At 46.3% G+C, this 20,299-nt stretch overlaps 2 protein-coding genes across 2 annotated transcripts; both read left to right on the top strand.

Moving 5' to 3' along the window:
* Positions 1-16,990: 16,990 nt before the first annotated feature.
* On the top strand, positions 16,991-18,333 carry LOC112455497. The gene is made up of 2 exons (XM_025017453.1): positions 16,991-17,163; positions 17,847-18,333. The coding sequence occupies exons 1-2, from the start codon at positions 17,014-17,016 to the stop codon at positions 18,027-18,029; spliced, it is 333 nt and encodes a 110-aa protein (XP_024873221.1). The 5' UTR covers positions 16,991-17,013; the 3' UTR covers positions 18,030-18,333.
* A 384-nt stretch (positions 18,334-18,717) lies between these two features.
* Positions 18,718-19,137, top strand: LOC112455494. Its single transcript, XM_025017451.1, has 2 exons — positions 18,718-18,896; positions 18,960-19,137. Exons 1-2 carry the CDS (start codon positions 18,718-18,720, stop codon positions 19,135-19,137), a joined length of 357 nt encoding a protein of 118 aa, XP_024873219.1.
* Positions 19,138-20,299: the final 1,162 nt, after the last annotated feature.

The raw sequence follows: 20,299 nt of genomic DNA, 5'->3' as shown, positions 1-20,299 counted from the left end.
TGTAATTTATCTTAATATTTGCAAAAATTATAAATTGTAAAGAGATTAATACGCGTGCTTGACAAGTCGCGAAGGATTAATATGCGAAAGCGTACGTGTGTCGCTCTGACAAATTAATATACATAAGCTGATGTTCAGATATAAAATAACGTTGTATAATTACGGTTGTTAAACGACGACGACGACCGGCCGGACTCCGATAAATGGCTGTACACCAACGCGGGCCATGCCTGCCCTTGTTCGACGAGTTACAGAGAAGAAAGGACTACCCCCTGTCGACGCATGCAACCCTAGGATTTTCCACCAGTTTCCTTTGTTCGCGAGATTATCATTATATCCCATTATATACGGCGATTGGCGGACGGTCACGGCTCCGTACCGCAGTGTAATTGGACGGATTATTAGCGGACGGAGGAGGATTATCGGCAGGGTAAACGAACTGTCAGGAAAGCAGAAAGCGAGGCGAAAGCCTACCCGAGACACGGCCGATCGATCGTGTTTTATGCCTCCCTTTCCTTCGCGCTGTATTATGTAAATGAAAAACGTGCAACGAATAATTCTGTACAACTTAATAATGTTAGATATAAATATGTTTTTTATGCTCTGATACACGCTGCATGGCAGAATATTACTTTATTTTTATTCAAGCAATATGTGGCGTTTCGTTATTTACATGTTTCAAGTAGAAAATAGGGCTCTTAAGCTCATCTCGATGTTTTACGACGTTCTTGCTCTTAATTACGACGATTACGAAATATATTTCTCTTTTAATTTCTTTCGCGCACTTTTTTCACGCATTTTTCGCGCACTTTTCGTATAACATTCGCGTATTTAAATAACTGTTCGCGTCTTAAATATCGAAATACCCATCGAAATACCCATCAGGTTCTATTCTCATTGATTGACGTTCGTGACGCTGGGCCAAAGGAGTTCGCTTTTCCGTGTCGCTCGTCATTCGTTGCGAGAGCTTCCTCTGGTTTTTTTTCGACACCAGGACGGCATGGCGCGCGGGGGTGTACGATCGTCCTGTTCGGCGCGATCAGGCGGAATCCGCTTCTCTCTCTCTCTGGGTGTGGGTGGTCGGTTTCCAATCAATCGGCTGCTTCCGGCACTATCAGAGCAACATGAGCCGGCCGGGAAAATCGAACTTTCCTATCGTTTCCCGTTCGCGCGCGCACGTATGTGAAAAACGTGCGTGTCCCCGGTTGGCGATGCGTCGCTCCTGATAGACGGCGACGCGTCCAAGACTTTTAAAATCGCCCGAAGAAGTCGCGGTAAGGAGTCCGTGAGGGGGATCGTGGGGGGAACGGCCCCCCCCGGACCGCCGACTCCCCGTCGCACGGTCGCGCGCGTCGCCTTCACATATGAGAACGATCGCTAAGACAGAAGGAAAGAGTTAGTCTTTCAAGTGCTTCGGGCCACACATCGCGACAAGGGCATCATGAAACGGCAGAAGGTTTCCTAATATTCGTGAGGTCGTTGCCCCGAGACCGCCCCCCTCGGCCCTCCGGATGGCAGATGGACAGCAGCCCAGAGAGCCCCCGATATCCCCGAACCCTCACTATTCGGTTTATTGATTTGTTTGCGTGCCCGAACGCGCAGGTAATCTCCGAAGGGGATTCCGCAGACCCTTCACAACAGGTTTCTATTTCAGGTAACTGCTTTTTAGGTGGAACCGATACTGACAGAAATAAGAGTACAGATGCACCGAACTGCTTCCAAACGTTCGTCTCACGTCCCGTCAACTTTTAAGAATTTACACACTTTCTTAAAAACTAACGTTTGCAATTAGATCTTTCTAATTAAATCGCCTTCTTTGTTTACAAAAGATAAATAATCCTTGTGTGTATAATAAAAGAAAAATATATATAATTCTTAATTTAGGATACTATTTCTATAGACAATTAAGATATTATTAGAATGCTTATAGTCGCATCCGGTCGCTTATTCTTGTCAATTTTTGATTGAAGCTCCAATGAATTCTGAATCAGCGTTCATTCTTTATTCCACGCCTCTCGGCTTCGACACCTTCCGAAGGATCTGGCCCATCTCGCGCAGCTGCCGAAACCGGTTCGAACGACGGAGTTCAAGTGGCCGAATGTCTGGCGCTTAATGAACACGTTCGGTTCACCAAGGGTGATCGCGTCCGACGTTAATCGCCGGTTGTCAGGACGCCGGCCGTCAGATCGATCGCGTCTGTTGTTATTGCACGGTCGAGGAACAGGCGAGAATCCTGGCGAGGAAGACGGTCCCCGTCCGGGTTCTTGAGTTCTCGTCCTCCTCGAAGGTGGGCCGCCGAGTGCCGGAGGGCCGGTTCGATCGGCCGTCGTCAATGCCGGGAGATGAGGCGCGCGGTGACGCGCGCCTAGGTATCAATCGTCCCGATAATCGGAAGGGCTATCGGCAGTCTATTGGTTTGATCCCCCGTTCCCAGGCTAGCAGAAGCGGCCGGGTGGTCGTACGAAATTCCCCGGGGGCCTCGCCGTCGTGGTAGTGGCGCCGTCACGGTATAATCACGCACACGCACCGCGAACGTTCAACGTCGACCTCGTCCTCGTCCTCGTCTTTCCGAAATATACCTGATTCGGGTGTACTTAACATTTTTCACGCCGGCCGGAGCTTTGCTTCTTCAACCGTGCGAGACCAAACGGAGAAATAATCGACGCCGCACGAACGTCACGTAATGGATTGCCGTCGCGATGACCTTCCATCGATTTTCCGTGTCCGAGTGTCATTAAGTTACTACTCGTCATTCTTTCCTGGTTGTAAAATGTATAATTTTAATTATTAGGGAACCATGTGTTCATCTGATTATTCGACAATTTATTATTATTTTAATTGGAACGATGTGTTCCATCTTTATTAAATGAATAAATTATTTTATACAAGAGTAACGTGTTTAATAATAATCGCGTTAATGAGAAGTTATTACATTAGTGTGTTATTACTTTTAATACTTTTTGTCGTTTGCAATTGCTTTCGATTATTTCTTTTACATATATACAACGGAAAAGTTTATTCGTTATTACATTCTCTATATATGGTTTACCATTCGTGTTTACGTACATTCTATCTCTATTTAATTTTATATAGTTTTATATATAATTATTTTTTAATTTTGCTTATAAAGTGATTCTAAAGATGTTTCTGAAATTTTAACATTATTAAATTTGTAGTGATTATTATTTTGTCACGTTTTACTATAGATTATAGAATAAACCCTCTCACCAACCCATTTATCTGCTTCTCTCTCTCTCTCTCTCTCTCTCTCTCTCTCTCTCTCTCTTTCTCTCAGTCTCTGTCTCTGTCTCTCTCCTTCTAAAAGATGAATGCGTTCGTATGTTTATGGCCAACCCTTATGGCAAGCCAATTCTCCCGACATCGCAACGCCGCCTCGTCGTCGCGACAAGGAGAGCAAGTCGACGGCGGCAACCCCGCGGCGGGAATAATTTAATCCCGCGCCCGAGGGAAAGGGTTGAATAAAATATATTCACATATTCGCAGCAGGCGAGCATCCCGGGCGAGAAAGTTGCATCGCGTCGCGTCGGGTCGGGTCGCGCGCTTGTTCGTTCCTTCGTTCGTTCGTTCGTTCGTTCGTGCGTCTCTCCGCACCGCGCGCGCGACGCGGGTCGATTCGTCAACGATGGCTGGCAATGGCTGGGGCTTCGATCGTCGTCCTTGGGGACTCATGCTGCTCTGGTCGCCGCTCTCGCTCCTCGGAAACTATCGTTTCGCCCGGGCGCTTCGTCGCGCCACGTCGAACGAGGACGCGAGAAGACGATCGAGAAGAGGAGGAGCAGAAAGAGGAGGAGAAAGAGGAGGACGAGGAGGAGGACGACGTCGACGCCGCCGCGACTGTCCTCTCTTCGTGGCCGGCAGGGTTGGAGCGAAAGGGTTCGCCTCGTCGGGATTCCACCCACGCTTTTTTCACAGGGTAACATCCGCGCGAGAAATCCGGTTCGCGCCGCTTTCGGCACGGCGAGAACCCACGCTCTCAAGGTCGATGACATCGCGCGCTGAAGAACCGCCGCTCCGCTCCGAGATGCTAAATATACGTCGCTTCGCCGCGCCGTTTGGGTTGCGGATGCTGCGTTAATACACGTCGACGCGATCTCGAATATTTGTGTCTCTCGGAGTAACCGCATCACGGTTCACGGAAAATCGTGTGATTAATATTTTGATTTTAAAAAATAACGTTCTATGCACGCTCTTTTGATTACAGATAACAGATATCAGGAACTGTAAATTAATAAAAAAAAAAATTATTTCGAGATATCAATACTCACCTAATGCTGATTAATTGACAATAAAGGCTCTCAAAGAATTAAACTCCGAGATGAGATGCTAAAAATGAAAATAAATTTACAATAAAAGAATCAATTTAATAGTGAAATGACTACACTATAATCATATTATCGTTGTATTATAATAATTTTGCAAACACTTGTGAATTATCAAATTAATCACAATCTAATTTTTATGTAGATCTGTATCCATTTTAACGATATGTAAAGTCATTTTTTTCGAATTCAATGTAACGAGTTAATGTCACATCTAAGTTAACATCTTTCGTTCGATCATATACGATTATCTATCATTCTTTACGGTTATATCGAAGGGTTTTTAGGGTTGGCGCCTTGTTCGGCTTGGGCGCCTGAAGACCTCCTGTAGGCTGATGGGTGCCTGGACATTGTCACCTGCGGTGTAATTAATATTCATATGTATCCATTATGGGTATGATCGTCCGCATTCGCGCCCGTTACGTTCGTACGTCGACTTGATTGCGGTTGTGTTCGCGGTGTAGCATCTCGGCATTACATCGTATATATATTCGAGCGTCATCGAATCGATTCAGGTCACGGTCGGCATGGTCGGCCGGGGTCTCTCCCACGGAGAGAAACCCCTTGAACACATTCGCGGCCCAACTATATCAGGATACCATGAATGGCCGCGGACCGCCATTGGGCACCATACAAGAGTGGTAGGCGAGCATAAATTGTTCGCCTCCTTAGGCGATGACGGGTCCAACTGCACGGGCCGATCAATACGATCGTCGGCGCAGAGGACGCGGAAGTGAATGACGGCCGTTTGATGACCTGTGACGATCTTAGACAATACAAGAGTAAACAAGTCGATCAGGTGGACATGGAGGGCGCGGAGGTGGTTGCTCGACCCTCGAATTAGGGGGTGTTGAAATAGGGGTGGCATGAGGCCGACTGCAGTCCCCACCAAGGGGCGGCGCGGTGGTTAATGGCTTTGAATCATCGTGGGTGATTCGCCGTTAGGGTGAAAACGACCCCGCTGTCATCCCCGACCATTCATCTGCATTCAAAGTCTCGGCGAGATTGGTTTTTGCACGCCCCTGTAACAGAACGTAATTTGACACGCTCCAATTAGTAAAAATATAAATAAAATTAACATTAAATATATCGAATGGTCTTTAAAGTATCTTCTCGGAATTATGTACACGTATAATTCACCGTTAATTTTAATTTCTTTCGAAATAGAAATACAATCGTATAGTATCTTGATTCATATAGGTATCTATATATACGCGTAATTCTATATCAATCACGCGCACGTGCGAACGGGATCCGAGCATTGAATCTTTGCGAGATCGTAGAATTGCACACCGCATAAGGAAAATATAATTCCTACTGTGAGAGAGAGCAAAGGCAAAACCCGGAGGAAACGCGCGAGCCCGTCCCAAAGTCCGCCTTCCATGTTTTCCAGGCTATATGGAGATCGCGCTACGCCCAAGAAGATACCGTGGCCTAATCGCTGTAATCAGAGCGCGGCTCGTTCACCTTACCCGATGAGGGCCTCCTACGGCGCGTCTTCTGGGCGTATATCTGTGCCGTCACACGGCATACACCTTAACCTTTGGGCGTTTCCGTCTCCCTCGGAGCGGCCTTTCGTCCGGCAGATCCTCGGCGATCACGGCCGTCGCCGTTGCCGTACGGCGTTCGATATTTCGCCGGCGATCTCGATCTCTTCCACGCCGATCGACGATCCTAGAGTCCTCTCTCTCCGCGAGACGACCTCTCGAACGAGAAGGGAGAATTATGTATATGTTTTTAAAATTATATCGCGGCGTGCCGGCACGCGATTCCGCACCGCCTCTTCATGTCAGGGTTCCGCCCCGCGAGTTTGACGGCCTGCCCTCCGCGGGAGCCGCCCCCGCTCTTTGAACAGGAACACAGAAACCCCAAGGAACTGATCATCCGCCGATGAACCAGCGGAAGACGGTGCCGATTGGTAAGCGGCGCCTTTAATGTCTGATCGAGCCCTGTTGCGGATCACGACGTTTTCTTGCACGTGTAAATGGAGCGCACGGCATAGAACATACCGTCCGCCGCGCCGTCACGTCCGACGACCGTCGAGAACACGTCGATCGTTTCAACAGCAACACGCGTGGGAGCACTTGAGTGGTCTCGCTATTTTAATTAAGGTCATCCTACAGTTTGTGACTTGTGTTACTCATTATATGTTGCGTCACACGTGTATGGCTATGACAAAAACACGCGTGTCTTTATTTCTTGCTGGAAATCTTGTCGCGCAGTTTTGTCGCGACAGTTGAATTTTTCATGTGAGTTACGTTACATCGGTTTTACGCGACGTAATCCATCTTATCCGATATTGACACAATAACGGACAATCGCGAAAAATATTAAACTGATTTTAGAATGATGTGTGATCGTTAATCGTATCGGAATAAGCCTACAGAGGATATTTGTTGGTTACATCGAATACCGCGACCATGACCGAGAATTTCGCATTGAATTTGCGTCGGATAGAACAACGTACATACATCGCAGCGAGGTATACATATGTATATACATATATATCGTGCAATGTAATAGATGTGATGTCAAAAGAGACCGTACCTCATGTTCTCCTAGCTCTTCAAGCAGCCATACCGTTGTAATATCGGTGCGATATCTTGATTGCTCTTGCGCATTTCTGCTACGCTGACTGGACTGTGTATTAACGCGTCCAGTGTGGTCTTGAAATAGTGTGGATTCTTTTCGCGTCTGGAATATTAGCCGCGTAAAAGACCATACATACGTATATATATATTGCATACGTATATACAACAAAGGATTGCTTTGCATGTTAAAAATTGTTTATATTAAGTAGAAAAGATAAGTCAAGAACTGATTTCAATATTCAAAGAAGTTAATTAAAATTCCACATTATGGAGTAATTCTCATACTCTCTGCGAATAGATTGCTAATATTAATTATTATAAATTCATTTGCAGATCACATTTTGACAAGAAAAGTCGCTTTTGTAAACATAAATGTACGTTAAAAAGCTGCACACATTAAAATACAGTTTTATAAGTTTTGTATCATTTAATTTTGTAATTAGATAAAAAAATATTAAAGCCTGTAGTAAAACTTGTAGCTTTATAATGTCTATTTCTACCAATGTAAATTAACTTTAACCTTGGTTTAACTTGCGTTTTATCTTTTTCTAGTTCTAAGAATTAGAGAAAGATAAAGAGTAAGTAAAACCGAGATCAAAGTCAATCTACATTTTGGTAAAAATGGACATCAATCAGGATAAAGATAGAGGAATGCATTTGTAGCCGGCGGCTCTTAATCGACATTGCTACCCCGGGCGCCGTGGCGGTTTCCTCAACCCCTCCGTACGAGCGTCGTGGCTTACAATCGATTGACCCATCCTGCAAAGTCGCCACCCCGGGGATGCGAAAGACCAGCCCTCCCGCCTACCCTCGGCCCAGGTCGAGCAACACGGATCGTCCTTTCAGCATGCGTAAACACGCGGGGTGCACCCCTTGAAACTGCCGCCGAGGGGGTAAAAAGCCCCTTCCAGAAACCCATAATGAATCGCGCAGCGCGCATTGCGCATTGCTGGTCGTGTCCCAACTAAACGCGGAACACCGTGGGTAGGTTCCCAGGATGGGGTAGACGGGCATGCGTGTGAATCGCCCAAAAGTGTGTCTGTGTGCACGTGTGCGAACGCAGTGATGGATTTCGGCGACTGGATACCCGTGTGCGTAAGCTAATTTCAAGATTTCTAAATAAAGCAAGAACATTTTTTATAAATCACGAAAATTTCAAGAACGTTCGATAGCATCGCTTTCAAAGGTTGAAAGAAGAACCTTCGCGAGACGGAGCAAAAGTCTGAGACGCCGAGGTACAATTTCCACCTGTGTTTTTTTTTAGAAACATAAAGTTATCACGATAACAGTCATGGGGGACTCCTCGAGACATCGTTTTTTCGAACAATCCACGAATCTTCGTAAAATAGAAAAGCTTTTATGTGTCTCGAAAGTCTCCGCGCGTGTCGCGCGCCTGCACGGGAATCCGCTACTGCGTGCAAGTGTGTGTGTGTGTGTCTTCGTGTCGGAGGTACGGGCGCCAGTGTTGGGGGATCGGTGGCGAGGATAGGGCGAAGGGAGCCGGCTGGACCAACCTCGCGGCACCTCCAGGCTCGTGCGGACGACGCGAAAGGAGGAGAGAGCGATCGACGGCGGTGTGGCTCTCGGGGAGCCGAAGCCGGTCGGCCGGCGCGGCTGGGGAGCCGCGAGGTTGGACGGAAGGGCCGGGCGCGCGAGCCGCTCGAAAAAGGGTGCGACCTTCGACGGCCTCGGCCAGCCCTCGGGGAGACCGCGCCCACGCATTTTTAGCAGGATCCCAGAAGTCGGCTGGAGCTCGTTTGGCCTTGGAACGTATCACTCCGTCTCTCTCCCGTTCTCTCCGCTCCCCCCCTTTTCCACCCGGCTCTTCCTTCGCGCCCGTCCGCGATCTCGCTCTCGTGTGGGGCCCTCCGTAAGGGTCGTGTCAAGGGCCGCGCCGCGCCGCGCCGGCAGCTGCTCCCTCTCCTCCTCACCGCGCGCGCACCGCGCCGAGAACCGATCGCGAGAAACGATCGAGCGTCGAGCCGGCGAACGGAGCGGAGCCCAAACGAGTTTTCAGAGGCCACTGGCTTGGCTTGCTATTCGCTCGCGCGCTCCGCTTTGTCGGATGCAAGAGTCTCGGGATATCGACTTGCCTTTCGCCGGCACGATCCTCAAATTTTGGATTCCTGGTACTGCATTACATCGAAAGACCGAAGGGCGTAGTACGGGAAAACGCGATGCAGCTGCGCTTTTTGCAAAGCAACAGATTGAGCTTCTAATTGATGGTGTTGCGAACTTTACGGGTATCTGGTTTTTAGATTTTTAATAGTACGTTAATACGTGGAAAGATCGTTATATCAGTAAGCGAAGAGTAAATAAAAGTATTTGAGCACTGAATATTTATTCGTAATATTTTTTTAGATTTATCAAAATTCGAATTTTGATGTCTTGTTGCTACATCATATGGTGAAAGGTCAAAGGCCGACCTTTCGAAAGAAAGTCGTCGTGCTTTGCAAAGTTGTGTCTCGATACTGAATATTGATCAAGAATACTGCAGAAATTACCGATTGACTTGAACTTTCCATGCCTGATACATTACATTGGAGGCCAAAGATCAAATCCATAACACGAGTGCATCGATGCATGTTTCAAGAAGAAATATTCTAAGATAACAGTTGTACAGAATTTATAGATCATCAATTTTTAGTTTTTTTTTATACTGCTATATGCATACCATGATAACGGTATGTTAAAGGCCACAAATGCAATTATACATATAATTATTGCATTATCAGTTATTATATTAAAGCTTTATAGATTTCTTGGAAAATAATCATTCGATGTTCGCCGATTGGCAAGGATAAGAAGAAATCTGATCTCAGATCTGTGTGTTACAATATAAAAAAAGATTTGTATTCATAACTATAGATAAAACAAATTATCTTAGAAAATTGGATCTGTAGAAATACATCCACGCATTTTGATCAGGATTTTATCACAGTTTAAAGGTAGATGAAGGTCACTGGACTTGCAAATCCTTTAGAATGAATATATTTGCTCTTTTATCGAACATTTTTCTAGAATATGATGAATTCAACTCTATTTTTTTCAATGTAAAATTGTACGTTTTATTTTTTTATCCATGGAGTATTACGTTTTTTATTAAAAATGAAAAAAAAAATGTAAATTTGCGAATACGCAATTTATATCACAATGTAAATGTTTGTTTTGCTAAAATAAATATTGTAAATTGCAAACTTTATTGCAAAATCGACCGCATATAACAGATATATTTTTTCATTCACTCATATTCTCCCATATTTTTCTGCATTTATTTATATTTATAGTTTACTTAGTTTTTTCAGAATAATCACGATACATGAAATAATATGTGAAATTACACGATTTTGAAATACTTCTCTTTAATAAAGGACTTATTTGATATATAAATTTTCAAGATATTTGATTCTTGATTCTAATAATAAATAATGTAACCTCATACTGGATAATTTAGTTTATCTCTACGATGTTATAAAACGGAAATATTTAAAGCGTGCTTTCCACATGAGATTATTCCGACACGCATGGCGAGTGGCGACTGGCGAGTGAGGACCTTGCCGTATGAAGATATTACGCACCATGAAAATATGATGTGCTCGCATCATAACGTAGCTCCTGTGCGTCCTGCTCTCCTATCTTGCGACATATGAGAGATATGAATCGCCCTATCTACAACCTTTTCCTCGATCGAGCCCTACCCTTTTGCATCCCTTGCGACAACTTTCTTATTCGTCGCAATTTATGTATTTATAGCTACCGGTTAATTCGATTAATTATTCGCGATGACTCTCGGAAATTTCGGTATCGGGCGCTTGCTCTCGCATATAGTTATCAGTGCAAAAACTCTGCCTTAAATGAGCCACGCGTGAGTGCCATGGCTGATATTAAAATATCAAAGTTGGGAGAAATAATGACACGCGTAATGTGCGTGACTGTCGCGCGTAAAGTGCCACGCACGTTTCGACTATTTATTTTAATTAAAAAACTGATCGCGTTGTATTGGTATATCGTCCCAGTTGAGCTCTTCGGTCTTTACTCGAAATCGGCTATGCGCATAACAAATGGGTGAACAATGGTACAACGGCTACCTTCTTGCTTCGCGATAATATGTGCCTCTGGTTCGCGATTTCCCGCCCTGTCACCTCCTCGGTCCGTTTATTCTCCTGCTATGCCGATGTAACGGAGTTGTTTACACTGCGCATGTAATATGGCTTCGATGCGCTTTTCTCCCGTCATAATTCGCGTCCCCGTTGTCCTTCGCGCCTCGCGTCATCGAGATCTTGGCGAGCGTCTCGGTCTCTTCGATCTTCAGCGCCTTTTTCGATCGCGCGCAATGCACGTTCGGGCCTCTTATGTGTAATTTACATAACATTTATATCCGATCCGCGGGAACCGCGTAATGTCACAACTAATTTCCTCGCGTCCGTTACACGCGACTCTTTCTCCTCGGGCGCGATGCCGTCGACGTTTTCGCGAAACACGGAGAGACAGGATCGCATTATCGCGAGGAACTGGAATGTCTGCGCGATACACCGTGGTTGGCTGGTGTGTCGCGCCTCGAAAATTCCCGCGGGACTGGAAAGTCCCGTTGAACGCGAGAGTATTAAACGGGCTCAGGTTATCGCGATACATCTCTCACCAGGAATGCATCTCGGCCTGAAGCTACGAGGAGGGAAACACGCCGTCCCCGTCGCGTGCGTCGTCGCGGCGAAGCTGCTACGCAAGCGAAAGGACAATCGTAAATGGAAGCTGGAGAGCGAATCGCGATACACGTCGGACCAGGATCGCAGCCCTTCGCGAAAGGGTAACGCGCTTCCGGTGAGCCCGAGGGTGCGTTAAATTTCCCCATAAGGCATCGTATGTGCTGCAAAATTCAACCACGCGTAATTGGTTTTTACGTTCATTGTTAAATATTATCTCTCGCGTTGCCGTTGAAGCTTCATAAAAATTAGATTAGAGATTGTCACCGAATAAATTATAATTCGATCTGTTATTTCGATGTAAAATGTATGACGCAGAAGCGCTTTTTTTTCATCTCTGTATTATAATGCGCATGATGCGCGGCGGTTCTTCGTTCAGTCTATCGTCGGATAAAAGAAATAAGATCCGTTGGCGAGAGAGGGTCCGGCGAGGCGGTAAAAAGGGCTATCCGTTCTGTCCATACTCCGTTCCACCTCAAACCACAGAAACCCGATGATGAGATATGAAAAAAATGAAAAGTGATATCCGTGCTAACAGGAGACCATCATCATCGCGGAGTTTGCCGGCGGAAAAGGCCGGCTTTTACATTTCTCCGAAATCGCGTTTTGTCACGTTTTACACGGGATAGGTATATCCAACGCGCCGAGCTTTATCGATAATTAACGAAACGTACGTTTGATAAACATCGCGAAGTGTGTGTTTTGCGCTGATTGAACTGCGGATGTGGAATTTCCTTTTCTTGTTAAAAGTGACATTTCGCGATTTGTTATCCGTTGTAAAAAACTTTATGTAAAAGGTAAAAAAAAAAAAAAAATACGAGCTGGGAAAGGGACGAATCGAACGAAAATACATCGAGAGTAACGTCGAGCAGAGGCAGAGGATGCAGAGGCAGAAACGCGAGTTTCGACGGGGAGCTACGGAGCTAATGCGCATTGCGGTGCGTGCTGCGCATATATGTGTGTATCGGTGCGCGGATTCGCACCGGGCGCATCATCGCGGTCTTCGCGGTGTTCGCCAGCGGGATCCACGGTGGCGTCATAATGACGGCAATTAGTTTCGCTCCATTGAGTTCTAAATGCGGAGACTCGGCCATCAGGGATGCAGAGCGCCCGAGGAGGCTCGAAGGATCCTCCGGCCGTCGCCGTCGCTCCGGCCGCAGGAACCGCACGGCGCGGCGCGGGTTCTCCTGCGGTTTCATCCTACTATCCTGGCCGCTGTCGCCGTCTTTCTTATTAATATGCTAATTTTACACGAACGTCCGGGGCAGCAATTATGAACGAGGATTCCCACGGGTCTCGTCGCTCGCCGCCGGTACCGCCCGGCCCGGCGCGCGCCGCGCGCCGTTGACGTCTGGCGTCGACGTCGTCCAGGGTGTTCCAGGGATTACGGCCACGTGTAATACGAAACACCTGCGATCAGGGGAGCATAGGACTATGCAAAGTGGACTCATCCCTCAGGAGCCACACCTCCGAGATGCGCGATGCGTATCTTGATGATAACGTTTGTTGTTGCCAACAAAGCCTTCCTCCGCCGCGTTGTTTGCGAGATACGTATATCCATTTCCGTTCACCGGCACAACGGTCCTCGCGGCGTAACAATCGGATTTGATATAATTTCTCAGCTTCTATCTCTAGATCATTATTAATTTTAACGCACACAACAAAGGAGTTTTAAGTTTTAAGTCTACCTTTCAAAAGTTGCGACTCGCTTGATGATTCTCCCAATGTTTTTCTACATTTTCTCTTTACAAACTTTTAGTTTCGACAAATAAAATTCTGCAGTTCGAATTTATTTATTCTACAACGTTCCACGCAAATTGCCAATGCAACCTGATCTGTCCGCGTTGAAATGCAAATGTATATTGAGCCGACGCGCCTCGTGCCAAATGAATAAAGCACGCGCACGAGCGAGCTTAATTCTATTATCGACCCGCGCCTTGCACCGCGCGCGTTCCTCGGCGCGGCGTCCGCGTCCGCGCGTCCGAAGGGTGCGGACTCGTCCCTGAAGACGGTTCCAGAAAGATCGGGATCACATCAGGCCTCAGGATCGCTCATGAGTGCCTAATCGGCCGCCCTTTGTTAATCCCCCGGAGGGTAAAAAGATTTGCCGCTTCAGCGGCTTTGAAAGAAAGTGGGACTACCGGCCGATCAGGAGTGCACGAGATGATGGAGGCAGATCGGACGCGCGAAGACGGCCTCATGGGTTCCCTCACTTAGCCTATGGCATGCTCGGAAAGACAGTGACTACTCGCGGTTTTCAAGCGCGGACCAAGCGCGAGTGCTCGACGTGAGATTTCGAGACGTTCGACGTGATGATACAGTTTTCTGTGAGCATTATCTATCTGTAAATAAAGCTGTATGCTGGGAAAATATCTTGCTTCTATGGTATAGGCTTTCCCCGGTATTCGAAAGTATAGAGCGTTCCTATGGAATCTTTTAAAAGAAGAAGCAATTATCATAGGAACATTTTTTTTGTTGCGAAAATCCTCTTCAAATTTTCTTCGGTTATTCTTTAGCCAATCTAAAGTCAATTTTTGTTTCAAAGGGTTTGCTTTTAACGGACTATGCTTCCCGGAAAGAGTACATCGATTAATAAATACTTTACTCCAACAGAATGTTTGTTCAAGATTTGATTTAATAGAGATATATGATGTTACGTGATAAAATTCGATTATTTTTAAGCAAAAATTGAATTGGCAACAAAATTCGTGAAAAGATTGTCTAAAGATTCTGTAGCGGTCTGTACGGTAAACGTGCCAGCATTCATATCGCGATGGCAGACGCTATATTCGAGCGGACGCGTCCGCCCATTTCCGCCGATAAATGCCTATACGGGGTGCCATTGCTGCTGTTCTCACTCAGCGGCGCGGCGCAAGATGACGACGCGGGATCCTCGTTTTGCTTCGTGACTCGTCCTATCGTCGGCAGCCATTTGATACCAAACTCAGACTGCGCCCCATCAGGATATCATGAACGGCGTCGCGTATCATTTCAGTCGCGCGCACCGAGCATTAAACTCGCCCGTGCGGTGCCGAATCAGTTACGGTTGAGCAGGTTCGAACAAATTTCGTCCTGGCGTCCAAGGATACTATAAAAAGCACGGCGGCCTCCTCTCGCTCGAGAGAAAGAGACGTCTCGAGACACTCCGCGTCTCCCTCTCTCTCCCTCTCTCTTCAGCCCGATGATACGCTTTCACCGTTCCGCAAGATGGTTCACATCCACCACTTCTCGTGTGCACGGTACCGATTAGGATTACACGAGCGTAATTTCACCGCGACCGTAGACGCGGATGCCGTTATGTGAGTTTTTACAAACGGTGCGAACTGACTCGGCTGGCGATTAGGGGTATATAAGACCGAGCGACGATGGAAAGGGTAGGCCGGAGTGGCCCACACCCTTATTCGATCGGTCTAGCGTCAATTCCGTCTCACATGAACAGGAGAACATCTCGTGCGAGGGTAAGGTGGACGATAAACGGTGGCGCGACACAGGGAACAGGAAACGAGTAGGCGTGAGTTATGACGACGTCGTCGTCGCGCAGCTTAAGCGGCCGGGGCCATTAAGCTGTGCGTGTTCCACGAGCCGGTCTAGCTTGGGACAAACGCGAGAGGTAAATGCCAAAAGCAGCGAATAGATAAACAACCTTATGAGGATCTTAGGAGCGGCCAGAAGGTCGAACGCGCGCTAGAGCCAGCCCTATAGAGAGACCGAGGCGAGGGCTCGCCTGCCTCTCGCGAGAGAGTCGCTTACCTTGGGGGGTACGAGTGGCTGGAGATGGTAGGTAAACCTGATGGCGGTTTTTATACAGGAAGAATGGAGCGTCGAACAAATCGCGAACCGCATCTGAAGCGTATTCATAGTCCGGATGCAGTCTTAAGACTGCTTTCGACCAGACGATCTTAAGATCTGACTATGAATATTGTCCTATTGTCTATTTCTACCAATTTAGATTAATTTTTATCTATTGGTTTACTATTTATCTCTTTCTAACTCTTAGAACTAGAAAGAAATAAAAAGTAAGTTAAACCAAGATTAAAATTATAAGACCGTCATAGGAAGCATTGAGCTACCGCAAGTTTCAGAAAAACAAAAGATCGATACTTTAAAACTAGATTTTACACTTTTACAGGATTGAGGGGAAATGAATCCCTTAAAATAATAAAAGATCTAGCAAACTTGTATACACTCTGTCATAGATTTTGTATTTTGCAGAAATATTTCGGTTTGCGAATTTTTATGTGGCGATATTTAGCGATCATTAGATTAGAAACCTTGTCATTTTTTACAAAGGAGATGATCACGCGCGGAGAGAAAACGTAAGTATGATCGATTGGCTATGCGATCGTCTTTTTTCCGAGCGACCTGAAAGGAGGAATTTGCAGGAAACTGTCTATAGACGCGATAACAGGTTATAAATTATGAAGTTGCTCGCTGAGCCGCGAGCTGTTGCCGAGAAAAGTTCCAAGATATTTATGCGATATGGTAAGCTTGCCACATGTTTGGAAAGAATTCGGAAGGTGGTGGAGCCAACGCGGAGCACGCAAACCGGAAGGAAACTACAAGCTGCGGTACTGCATGGACCACGTAATCTGAAACTGGAGTACATTCCTGAAGAGGCGATTCAGAAAACACAGGTTCTTAGAAAGAAAACGTTCTTCCATGTGGTCTGTCTCCTGGCCATCTTAACTGCATTATAAAATATTCAGACAGCATGCTTGAAAGACGTCTTGCAGACATCTATAAGACATCTTTTAGATATATGTGTCTAAAAGACATTTAAAGCCGTCTTTAATAAAACGTTTTTATTAAAGTTTCTCAAAGAAACTTTGTTCAATGTTTTCGCATTTAACTCGAATCCAGCCACACTTCCTTTCCTATATCATTGCGGATTAATCGCTACTTCCTGCTCTCCACGCGGCATTGCAATTTCTACGCGGAATTAAGATAGTCGTACTGGCAAAATAAACCGCCAGTCTCTCGGTGAACTTTGACGCCGCTCTACGCGTTGCAATGTCGCGACCAACGCGGCCTAATCGCGGAATTTCATAAGGCGTCGCGGCGATACCCGTCGCTTCGCCTTGTGAAAATCTCGCTTTCACTTAAGGATCGATTCGCGATCCGAACACGAAGGTTAAAAGTCGCCGGGCTGAAATTCACACAGCGAGCGATAGACACTTTCTCCGCCCGCTCGCTCGCTCGCCGGCGACGCGCGCCGTTCGTTCTCCTCCGATCGCGGGGATCCTTCGTCCTTTCCTCCACGCGAAATTCGCGAGGTGCAATGCGTTTCGTCGAAAGGTCCGCGTGGACGTGCGCTTCTGCGGGCTCACCGGAAGCGACGTGCTCCTCTGGCGCGGCGAACACCGCAGAACCCCGGAGCCGGCCATGGTCCTCGGTTTCGAGGTGTCGGGCACGATTCTGGAAATGGGCAGACTGGCACACGAGAGGACAGGCTACCAGATGGGCGAGGAAGTCGTCGTGCACAACTATCCCGTCTGCGGCGGTCTCGCCGAGAGCTGTCTGGCTCATTACAGAGTAGGTAGGGCGTGTTTTACCCTGAAGAGGAGAGGCGTATCTCAATTCGTATATATGCTTCAGATCCGTTCGCGGATACCGCCGTGAGACTTGTAATTTGTAAATACCGTACACCGTGTCGGTTTGCGCACGCCGACTTTCTTCACGCGCGCCGCGCATTCCGCCGGGATCGGGTCCCCGCTGAGAGAATAATCGAGCCTGGTAAATGTTAGGACGTGTTTAGATTAATGAGACGGGTGTCTCTGAAAAACGCAGCGGCCGTCACGGACGATTATTTCTCGGCGTTACTGGCGATCGGACGTCGAGCACGCATCCAGAGAAACGAATGCTTCCTTGTTAACGCGAGACACTCGCGCTCTGCTCTCGCCGTCATCGATCTTGCCACTCGAGTCTTCGGAGCGAAAGTACATACCTATTTCAATCTCATTATTTTCATTACGATAAACGTGTAATGAGAGACAAGAATGAAAACTACATGCTTTTTTTGGAGAATATATATCATACTTGTTTATGATTTCATCGATGTAATGACTGAGATCAAGTTCCCATTGCACGAATATATGTATATTTCTTTCTGTAAAGCTACTTATTATTTAGTTCGTTTTAATTATTTGTTTAATTACTTCGCAGGTAATTAATAATTATTCAAAAAAGGCGGAATTTTCTATCTCTTTCCTTTACAGCCGATAGCTCTATGCGACGATGCAAAACGAGCCGAGTTGTGTGCGGATCTCGGCGCGACCGTGATACGCAGAAGCGGACATTGCCTGCCGTACAAGTTGAAGAAAATCGGCGGGAAGGAAGAAGTGCGCGTGATGATCGAGACCGAAGGCGGGCCGTGCTTTCAGAATGCTATCAAATGGTGAAATCACGCATGCCATGTTACGAGACTAGATTACGAGGTTCCTTTTGATAGTCGGAGGTATAGCAAGAATCGCGATTGTGAAACGGAAGTTAGAAACGTGGAAAGTAGATCGTCCGAGATGTTAAGACTCGCCTAAAAGGACACGTTTGCGACTTTCCAGGCTAATCGCGAACATCAGCGACGTAAACTTTTATATCAGACATCAGACTATGCATTGGAAATCGTGGATTGCAAATTGAAGATTAGAATTTGAACTGTCAAACTATACCTTTGAGTCATTTTTAATCATTTCTGTAGGTCGCCACTGTTCCCACTCAATATATCGTTAATTTAACAATTTAACTAAAACAATAAAGTTAAAATAATACTGGTTTTTGTTAAAATAATAAATTTCGACACATATGGTAGTTAAAAATAACAAAATGTTATTTAAAACGAATTAATAGACGGCGATACGAGTCAGGCGGCGCGGTACGTAATGCGCAAGTAAAGAAATTAATAGTTACAGAAGTAATTAAAATGTATATGATATACATATACATATATAAAATGTTATTTAACTCAAGGTGTTGATTTAAATTTCATCCTTTAATATCCTTTAACAGTCTAACAGTGTAAGACGATCTTGAATACAAGATCAAATTATAAATTCCGTCCGTAGTCTTCGATACGGAGTTACTATACTATACATGGCGCATATTATGATCTTCTTTTTTAGCTTGGAATACGACGGTCTGGTCGGTGTCCTCGGTGGTGCGCGAAACAAACGATCTCTCGATCTTTCCTTCATGCCAGCGAACTGCACGATGTTTGCAGTCGCCGCGGAGCATTACAAAGTCGCCGACGCTTTAGTGTACAGGTCGACATTGTATTTTTAAGACCTCGATCACTCAATTGACCGAGTACATAACCGGAACATGTTTCCGTGCAGAGAGACCATGCAGCATGTGTTGGACTACAAGTCGGAATGCGCGATTCGTCCTCGGATCTCAGCGATTTTCGGCCTGCACCGCGTCAATGATGCGTTCAATTATCACGCGACGGTGCCGAGCGGGAAGGTATTGATCGACATGAAGGATCGTGATCGGCTGACTCTGTGCGAGCCTTAGATATACGTATTTGGTCGATCCATTCTGTTCAATAGGCAAATTTATCAGTCGGCGGCTCTTTTATCTTGCCCGCGATAATTTCCAAGATGGCGTTAGCGTACGGTACCGTTTCTCGATCAGATCGCGTTTTTATCTCATCGATATAAGAATAATGTTTGCGAATCGTTATCGGGAAGCTTGTATCTGATTTAATGAACAGAATAATAAATTTATACATTCCTATATTTAAGACTATCGTTTTTTATCATCTCCAAGCCTGATAATTGTACTTTTTTAAAACTTTCTTTCGAAGTATATATAGTTTTCTATTCGTTTCCTATCAAATTTATCAAATGGTATTACTTACGTGATTATTAAATATTTCTTATGACCTAATGTCCTATAGCTAAATCTATAAGTCGGTGCGTGCCCTTTATTATTGCAATCTTTATCAACGATCAATCAATATTTCAATTATTTCCAAAAAGCTTTATGTAGAACTGTTGATCTTTAATATAGTTCATCGCCGAAATCTCAACACGATACTTCATCGTCAATGGAAAAAAGAAAAAATTAAATCTTTAACTCGCGAGAGTTCATCGGCTGTAGATAAAGTGGATTTTCGCAAGTAGACTTGCGTGACGAATAAAAAAAAGATCCATGTAATAAAAGATAACAATTACGAAAAACCGATTCGTGTTGGACGCTCTTGTCCGATTTTCGGCTTTAAATTTTAATTTCGTCACGTCGCCGGCGCGAGAGACGCGCTCCGCCGCCGCGAGATGGCGGCACGGTGCGCGAAAGGGTCGCGCGTCGGGCGCAACGATGCACGGTGATCGCGATGCACCTCGCGGCCGGCGCAGCGCCGAGAAAATCGAGCGCCAGCGCGTGTCCGCTCGCGGTTCCGCGGTTTACTCGTCGCGTTGTCAGGTTGTCACGGCAAAGTAGACCTCCCCCTCCGCGTTCCCGGGCGTGTGCCGGCGGATATCGCGAGCGTGTATCCTCGAGCGTGCGGTCCTCGCGGAATAAATCGTGTGAGGTACGGATTCGGGTTCGTCGCGGAAAATCCGACCGACGCGACGGAGGGATCGTTGTCGTCGCGAGTGCGGCCGTCTCGTAACGTCGCCGTCGCGCTCCTTTCTCGTGGCCCCTCGCCACGCGGCTGGCAACGGCTGGTCGAGGG

This window comes from Temnothorax curvispinosus, unplaced genomic scaffold, assembly GCF_003070985.1.
Source record: "Temnothorax curvispinosus isolate PA1 unplaced genomic scaffold, ASM307098v1 QBEX01006133.1, whole genome shotgun sequence".
Lineage (NCBI taxonomy): Eukaryota > Metazoa > Arthropoda > Insecta > Hymenoptera > Formicidae > Temnothorax > Temnothorax curvispinosus.
This window is presented reverse-complemented; position numbering and strand designations above follow the sequence as displayed.